The sequence below is a fragment of the Labeo rohita genome, chromosome 8 (genome assembly GCF_022985175.1).
Source record: "Labeo rohita strain BAU-BD-2019 chromosome 8, IGBB_LRoh.1.0, whole genome shotgun sequence".
NCBI lineage: Eukaryota > Metazoa > Chordata > Actinopteri > Cypriniformes > Cyprinidae > Labeo > Labeo rohita.
This window is the reverse complement of record NC_066876.1, coordinates 12,645,707-12,655,221: the sequence shown is the minus strand read 5'-3', so window position 1 is coordinate 12,655,221 and position 9,515 is coordinate 12,645,707. Positions and strand designations below refer to the sequence as shown.

The window sequence follows — 9,515 nt, the reverse complement described above, 5'->3', positions numbered from 1 at the left end:
CGCAAACATGGAAACAGATGCTCAAATCATCAACATATCACCTAGTCAATAAACGTATAAAACACAAACGCTACAGATAGATTAAACAACTAACAAACACAACTGCACAGCACAACCCTGGGAAATGCTGAACAAAACTCACTGGCGAGTGAATATGATTTAGGCAAAGACTGTTTTTGCGAGTGTGAGAGAATATGAATGTGTTTTAAACGGAAAGATGGAGAGACTATGAATGGCAGCAAGAGCTTCTGTATGTCCTGCTGCTTTTTATGCAACACTGTATAAGATGTAAAAGACTTTTGTTCACGGTCATTTGAATAACTTCTTTGTCTCACGTCAGTTGAGAAGAAGAACTGTGAGCATGCCAAATGTTTGTTTTTCTTTCCCATTTGACTTTCAGCATCTTCTTCGCACTTTCTGTTCTTCTCGTCGTTGATGTCCCGCTCCGTTTACTCAAGGTGCAAACACACACTCATATATTGCCAAATCTGGTCATTGCCTGCTGATTTAATGTTCTGATGCATATTCATATCTACTCATATTTATTCATAAGCACTGCAGTAGTACTGGAATCTCCACTCTCTTTCAACTCTCCTTCCCCTTTCATTCACATATCTACAGGCTAATGTGAACAACCCTGCTGCTCCTTATTAAACACCTACAGAAATGAAAAGTCTCAAAGATTTCATGTCAGTTTTGCTTGTTTTTGTCATGGTACTGTCCTGAACGACCCCCATGTCATCCAAGATATTCATGTCTTTCTTCAGTCAAAAAGAAATTAAGGCTTTTGGGGAAAACAATCCAGGATTTTTCTCTGTATAGTGAACTTCAATGGGGATCAACGGGTTGAAGGTCCAAATTGTAGTTTCAGTGCAGCTTCAAAGGGCTCTACACGATCCCAGTCAATGAGTAAGTGTCCTATCTACCGAAACAATCTGTCATTGTCTAAAACAAAATACAAATATATATACTTTTTAACCACAAATGCTCACCTTGCACTTAGCTTTGTGAGGGGCGTCCACGACTTTACACATTGCATAAAAAAAGAAAGTCAAACGCCCTTTACAAAAAAAAGGTAAAAACGATGTCGGGCGATTTTGAAGTTGGGGGAACAAATATATATACTTTTTAACCACAAATGCTCACCTTGCACTTAGCTTTGTGAGGGGCGTCCACGACTTTACAAAAAAAAGAAAGTCAAACGCCCTTTACAAAAAAAAGGTAAAAACGATGTCGGGCGATTTTGAAGTTGGGGGAGAAAATGAGATGGAGTTTTCACCCTACCTTACGTTTTTCAACTGGAGGGAGATGAGAGGGTCTGTATTATTTACTATTGGAGAAAGCCTAACGGCTAACTTGGTTCACGTGTCCCTTAGTCACATTACAGCCTGGACGTCACTGAATTTCAGTCAGAGGTGTGCAACACTCAGTCATCCTTTACGGATACCATAGGAATGAATGATAAGTGTCGTAAGCTGACTCCCACCTGTCACAAAAAGTCAGTGACTTCTATTATAAAACAGCACTTTTTTTTTTCATGGTAAACTCTGGCTTTCCGTCTAATGGTTGCAGGCTTGCCTTCTAGTGGCTTTGCGCCAAGTGCGCAGTCTGTGTAGGGCAACAACTTCCCAGGTGCTTAAAAAATAAATTAATTAAAATCTCCTCACGTAATGTTTGCGGTTATCTGCAAATGATTGTAATAAGCAGTCCGGCACCGAGAAAAGAAAAAGGAAAAAGCCCAAGATGAAGCCCATCTATATCTTTCAGGTACGTTCATAATCCTGTTAAACTTTTTTGGCTGTTGACGTTAATAACGTGTTTTAATGTCATTAAACGCATCTACCTTACTATTCTAGTTTTCAGTGCTTAGGCTACATAAAAGCAGTGAGGCAATAATGATTGGTTAATTAATAATAATAATAATATGGTTTCATTAAATAACACTGTTAAAATACATAATGTGGGCTAATACGAAATAAACAATTTATGTACATTACATATTATTACAAATGCCTGCAAAGGGCATCTAAGGCCAATAATTGTTGTTACACTTACAGGACGATCAAATCCTTGTTTAATACTAAACATTTAATTTAAATATCCACTTAATCTTGCGATAGAAATACTACAGCCTCTATAATTTCTTTAACAAAAACATTGTGGGCATGGGCATCACAACCCTTGCCAAAATTAACCATGGTTTTATCGTAGTGAAACTGCTTAATTTTCTGGTGTGTGATCTCTTGAAACAAAAAAGAAAAAAAAAAAAACACAACTGTATTAATTAAATCATAGCCATAGGTAACTCTCTAGAGCTTAAACTGTAATTAGTAAATACTACAGTTTAATTACAAATTATTTATTTACTTTTATATTTTATTAAAGTTCTATTTTGACCCTATATAGTAGGTGTTTTTATTATTATTTTTTTACTTCCATAATATTTGAGGGAGGGGGCACAACCATAAAGTTCTGCATAGGGCACCCATTTGGCCAGCAGCAGCTGCACATCGCAGAGCTAGTGCAAGTCTTTTTTTTTATTATTATTTATTTATGTATTTTAGAAAATGGCAGATGGTTTCACTAAATAATACCCTTATTCCTTGGCTGGGATTGCGTAGAGCCCTTTGAAGCTGCTTTGAAACTGCAAATTTGACCTTCAACCCGTTGGCTCCCCGTGAAGTCCACTATATGGAGAAAAATCCTGGGATGTTTTCCTCAAAACCCTTTTCTTTTTCTTTTCCAACTGAAGAAAGAAAGGCATGAACATCTTGGATGACATGGGGGAGTAAATTATTAGAAATTTTTTTGTTCTGGTGAACTAATGCCTTAAGTGCTATTTATTAAGGATATTTTGCATGTGAACATCATGTCCACATATGAAAGGGCAGTCTATTTTTAGGACCAAAGTAATAGTCCACCCAATACTCCAGCAGGCGCACAACATCATAAGATGTTGATATTTGGTTTAAATTTCGGTTGTGACATTGGGTGACCAAAATTCAATATAATCTAAATATCAACGTTAAATTGTTGTCCAAAACCGACGTTGATATTTTGTTGTTTTTAGGTCGTGTAACCAAAATCCAATCTTGAGTCAACATCAAATACTGACGTCAACTCGATTTTCATTCTTAACCAAAATGCAACGTCAAACTGACTATAAACTGACGTCCGGTGCTTGCTGGAACTGTCAACACAATTTCTCCCAGTTCTCTATGATTCCAAATCTGGGATTTCTGACTAAATCAAACCACATTTCTTCATATTATCACTCACACAGAATCAAAAATGACAAAATGTCAAGTATTTTATATTTAAGTGTATTTATTTTATATTAGCAGTACAAAAATATACATACATACTGATAAACAAATCTAAGAATGTGTACAAGCAAAAGCAATGGAATCTTATTGGTTTAAGACAATCAGCCGCTTGTTAAAGGGCTCGGGGAAGTGAGGTAGAGAGCGCCCGAGCCCTTTAACAAGATTTGCTCTCGACTCGACACACTTCGTCAAGCTTATTATGTTTTAATGTGATTTTCCCATAAGCCTTGTTTTATTTTGAATGCTCGCTGACGTAAATGGCAGGAACAAACAGATTAAATCATTGAGAAGGTTGAAACGGCTCAGAAGACAACAATCAATAAACGTGTGTGTAAATATAAAGGAAAAATATATATACATGATGCTTTGCGATTCTGTTTAGATAATAATCTACATGCTTCCCATACAAAATGCCATTATTCACATAAACTAAATCTTAAAAAAACTACAATTATTCATTTATAAAAATCTGAAAAAAAAAGTACATGCTTCTGACTCATAACTCGCATTTCAGAGGCAAAAAAACAAAAAACAGAGGGAACATTGGAAGCAGTCTGTTTGTTCAAAATGCCAATCAAGCAAATGTAACCTTGTTCTGTCATTTTAACACAAAACTTGGGCAGAGATCATGCACCGAGTGTAATGAAATCCATGGTAGTGCTGTTTAATTGCATTTAGTCCATGTTTTAATACTGCATGTCACACATTTTTGTAGACTATTTTTGTAGTGACAGATGCGCAAGAATCACCCATGACAAGTGCCAAAGTGGCCCTTATGACAGAAAGTACCCAAGCAAGAATGATATCACGAGTCCAAAAACTGTCACACAATTATAAATGGGTCCAGAACTGGCAGCATCTGTGTAATAATCCACATCTGTCTCGTTGTGAACATGACCAACATGTCCTTCGTGTCCATGTCCATGCCCTTGCCCGTGTCCGTGCCCATGTCCGTGGCCGTACTCGTGGCCGTGGCCATGCCCGTGCCCATACCCTGCACCGTAGCCTCCGTATCCTCCATACCCGTGCCCGTACCCATATCCAGGTCGGGCCAAGGAGCTCAACCCGTGTCCAACCAGCATTCCCCCTAGAGCTCCAGCGGCGGCCGCCCCTGCTACCTTCCCAGCGCTGTGTCCCGAGGAGCCTCCAGTATGGGTGGGTGGGGCACGGTAATGTCCAGCGCCGCCGCCGGCGCCGCCTCCCCAGCCCGCGCGGCCAGAGCTGGTGCCGCCCCATCCTCCACCTCTACCTCCACCACGGCCGAAGCCCCCGCCCCGACGCGATTGGACCACAGGAAGCATCACAGTTAGTAGTAACAGGCAGTTCATCAACGAGAAGATTTTGTATTGGGAGAACATGCCGGAAGGTGCTGTGAAAACACAAGGTCAGAGGTCAACTGAAACCACGTGTACTGCGTCGTCTAGTAACAAAGGCTGTGCATGCAAACTCTGTGAAAGCAAAGAGCTAAACATAGGCCAAAAAACCAATCAGTCTTTGACTCATCGGTCCCAATGAGATCTGTCTGATTAGTGGACGCAGAGGACACAGTGTCAGCAGGAAGGATAGAGAGAAAGCCAATAATGTCAAAAAGGAGAAATTAGAGGCGTCTGGTTTTCTAAAATGTCTATAGGCTCTTATATACAAAAACAAAAACAAAAAAAGAAACCTGAGGATAAAAAGGTAGCCTGTTTTATGTTTTCCTGTTAAAAAATAAACTAATTTAAAAAAACAAACAAACAAAACAAAAAAAAAAAAAACAGGACAAAAGTACTTGAGAGGCCATATTTATTTTATTTTAATAAAATATTTTTTTTTTTATTTATTTATTAATACATTCGAGAAATTAAAACGAACAAACAAAAAAGAATAATTCAAGGTATATTCTTTAAAAACAAATCTTTTAAGAGTCTTTTCTCTTTTTAAGGATGTTTATATGACATGTCCTTGAGGAAAAAATTAATTCTTTAGAAGCCATAAAAATATGCCCAGCGACTAATGTTTTTAAATAAAATTAATAAAATAAATTAATTATGAATGAAAAAATTAATGCATTAACTAAATGATCTAACAATGAGGAATAAAATGTTACCGTTTTATTTAACTTTGTTAATGTTACTTAACTGTTCATTATTAGTCCATTTTAGCTTAGTCCCTTTAAACAACATCAGCAGATACAACTTTAGATTTTAATAATGAATTTAGTAAATGCCAGAATCAGCATTAATTAAAATAAATAAATGCTTATTTTTTAATTGTTTCAGTAGTTTTTTAACTAATGTAGTGAACTACTGTTAACAAGTGAAACATTATTTTCAAGTGTTACCTTCCGATTTATTTATTAAAATATTTCAAATTTATTTATTTAATGTTGTTTATTGCTGTGAAATGTTTCTTGAGCACCAAATCATATCATATGATTTCTGAAGGATCATGACTGGAGTAATAATTCTGGAAATTCAGCTTTGCCATCACAAAAAATGAATAAATTTCAAAAACTGTAAAAAAATACAAAACTGTCTAAAATGATAAAACTTTTCATTTATTTGTTTTTGATATATTTAAATACAAAAAATATTATATATATAAAATTAATTAACAAAACTTTCTTTTATAAAGTTTGATACAATTTTATAGTTTTGTAATTTTTACAGTTTTAAAACAACAATATTAAGGTATTTTTAATTACTGTATTTTTTAATCAAATAAATGCAGCCTTGGTGGGCAAAAGAGTCTTTTGAGAGAAAATCTTGTTCCAAAAATTTTAGTTATTCTATATATATATGAAGACTTCAGATGCAAAATTCTCTAAGTGGCATCTGAAATTTTCATCCAAAATGAGGGGTTTTATCTGGCTCCTATGTGTAGGTTCAGTAATTTTATAGGTAATGCTAATGGCAATGTATAGGTCCTGTTCTATGCAATTAAAGTGAATTAACTAAACATAAATATAGGAGCCTGATAAAAATGCTCATTTTAGAAGAAAATTTCAGATGGCACTTAGAGGCTTTTGCATCTAAACTCTTCATATATAATAAAAAAATGATTTATGTATTTATTCATGTACTAATTAAGGACATAGTTTTTTTATTGTAAATGATAGTAAATGAAGTTCTGTACTGACTCATTTGCTGCTTGATGAGAGCATAACATGCATAGATCTCTATGTATATTGTGATCTAGAGTCAGACAATGACATGAGCAGTACATGATCTGTTCAGAAACTAGGCCGCCAGTCTGGCAGCTTTAGATAGGTAATCTGGTGTAGTTCAGTGTCTGGTTGTCTCTTAAGAATATCCTCACCCCTGTACCGTTCCCTCAAACGCAACACAAAGACAATGCTCATTCTTAAAATCGTTCAATTATGAGGTAAGCTTTACCACAAGGTCACTATCAGTCTAAGATAACCTTAGAATAACATAAACTGTACTGGAATTTGAGTAAAAAGCAGATGTTTTTATACTATTATCTTCATATTACATCTAAAACTGTTAGTTCTGTATCAGCAGCTCTAGAAAGTAAACAGTAATAACCAGAATATCACACATTGGTGTGTTATTTTGTCAGTATGAAGATGTACTTCTCCTAAAAGATATTTATGAAATAATAATGAAAACGAATAATAGTATTAAATATTCTTATAAAACATGGTTAAAATAAAGACTTACGTTGAATTTGTATCTGAATGAAATGTGTTTTGGAAGGTTCAGGATGACTGTCCAGGTGTTGTCCTCCTCGCTCTGCTGTGCTTGAATGGATGAGAGTATGAGACAGAACTCACACAAGTACACGTACACAGTGGCATTAACCGACTGCTGCTCATTCTCTGATTGGTTGAGTGAATGGACTACGTCGGTCCGTCTCACCGGCATAGGATCAGAACACCGCTCTAATCCATCAACAGGATTAAGACGGTCCATGGATTTGACAAACGTCTTTAGGCCCACGGGTCATACTGTGGGGTCGGTCATGTGGCGATTGTCTCTCTCCATGAGCTCAGAGATGGTGGTTAGGTAACCCACGAGACGACCTGCAGTCAAATCATGTGGAAGACTGACAGCTCTGACATTCACACGCACAGATTTTGTTTGCAGGTAGGTTGTTGTGCGTGCTGAAAAAAATCTCGGGCGGTAAAAGAAAAACAATGGACCCTTTTCACATTTCTGGGGTTATCAGAAGCATAAGTCGTTATATAGTTGGGTAAACTTCTATAGTGGTGAATGGAAATGACAAAAATAATAGCATTTCTAAAAAGACTTTTGAAAATAGAAAATTATAGATTATACAAGAACTCAAATTTGTTGTCACTCCCTTAGCTGTTGTTATAAAAACACCCACACAGCAGTGTAAATTAGTTGGAAATTTAATGCAAAAGTAATAAAACATGGAATGGAAGCCAATTTCCGACACCAAATAAACATTAAAAAAGGTAACTGCAATTGTGAGATTTTATTTGCAATTCTGACTTTTTTGTCTTTTTTACATTTTGGAATTTTGACTTTTCTCCTCAGAATTGCGTGATACAAATTATGAAATGACTTTTTTTTAATGCTAACGCGAGTTTGCATCTGGCAATTCTGACTTTTTTTCCTCGCCATTGCAAGTTCACATTCCGGAATTTAACTTTTTTTTTCCTCGGAATTGCGTGATAGAAATATGCAATTCTGACTTTTTTATTCCCAATTGTAAGTTTACATTTTGGAATTTTGCTTTTTTCCTCAAAATTGCGTGGTACAAATATGCAATTACTTTTTTAAAATCATAAATGGGAGTTTGTATCTCGCGATTCTGATTTTATTTCTCAAATTGTAAGTTTCAAATTTTACATTTTGGAATTTTGCTTTTTTCCTTCAAAATTGCATGATACAAAAATGCAATTCTGATTTTTTTTTTTTTTATCGCAAATGCAAGTTTGTATCCCCCAATCTTACTTTTTTCTCGCAATTTTGAGTTTGTAATCCCGCAATTCTGACTTTTTTTCTCGCAATTGCGTGGTACAAGTATGCAATTCTGACTTTTTTTTTTATCACAAATGCAATTCTTGCAATATGAATTTTGACTTTTTTCCTCAAAATTACATTATACGAATATGCAATTCGGACTTCTTCGCAAATGTGAGTTTGTGTCTTGCAATTCTGACTTTTTTTGTTGCAATTGCGAGTTTACATTTTGGAATTTTGACTTTTTTCCTCTGTATTGCATATATGCAATTCTGACTTTTTTAATCTCAAATGCGAGTTTGTATCTCGCAACGATTCTGACTTTTTTTCTCGCAGCTGTGTTTGTATCCGCCAATTCTGACTTTTTCTTACAAATGCAAGTTTATATCTTGCAATTCAGACTTTTTTCTTAGAATTGTGAGATATAAACTCACAATTGCAAGTCATAAAATCCAGTTCTGAGGGGGGAAGACTGATATGTTCTCAGAATTGCCGGTTTATGTCTCACAATTCTGACTTTCTCAGAAATGCAACTTTATTACTCGCTTTATTACCGTTATCTTATACCTCACAATTCTGAGAAAAAAAGTCAATATTGAGTTTGTATCACACAATTCCGAGAAAAGGTCAGAATTGCAAGTAAAAAAAGTTAGAATTGCAATATAGTGTTAAAATGTATACAGTGTTAAAAAGGTTCATAAAAAACTTTGCTAGATTTACGACATTAATAACTGTGAAAAGGCTCCGTGGAGTCCAAATGCAAAACATAACATTTTAATTAGCGATCTTGAACTTTTAGAGTCCTCTGCATAAACTGCATCCTTATTGTGCATAACCATAACCAAGATAATGTTACAAAAATAGTGTCATAATAGATATATATTTTGATTTAATGTAAAGCTAAGTTTTTTATTATTATTTAATTTAATTTTTGTAGCACATATTATGTGTGGTGGATATTATCACATATATTATAACATATTTCCTTTAATAAATGGACAATTAAAATGATTTTTAAAAAAAAATAGAAATCATTTTTTAAATGTCTTTACTGTCACTTTTGATCAGTTTAATGCATCCTTGCTGAATAAAAGTAATAATTTATTTTTTAAAAATCTGATGAATTCCAAATGGTAGGGTATTATAGTCAAAAAAAAAAAACTCTTTTTGTGTGACTTTATAGAACATTACATATATGCACATTGCAAATTAAGATAAAATATCCTCATTCTTCATGCTCAAATTCATACCA

The 9,515-nt window shown here is 34.9% G+C and overlaps 1 protein-coding gene across 1 annotated transcript; it reads right to left on the bottom strand.

Annotated features, from left to right (window-relative positions):
• Positions 1–3,331: 3,331 nt before the first annotated feature.
• prnpa (prion protein a) lies at positions 3,332–8,121 on the bottom strand. The gene is made up of 2 exons (XM_051117686.1): positions 6,992–8,121; positions 3,332–4,695 (listed from the first exon to the last, which is right to left on the bottom strand). The coding sequence occupies exon 2, from the start codon at positions 4,682–4,684 to the stop codon at positions 4,100–4,102; it is 585 nt and encodes a 194-aa protein (XP_050973643.1). The 5' UTR covers positions 4,685–4,695; positions 6,992–8,121; the 3' UTR covers positions 3,332–4,099.
• Positions 8,122–9,515: the final 1,394 nt, after the last annotated feature.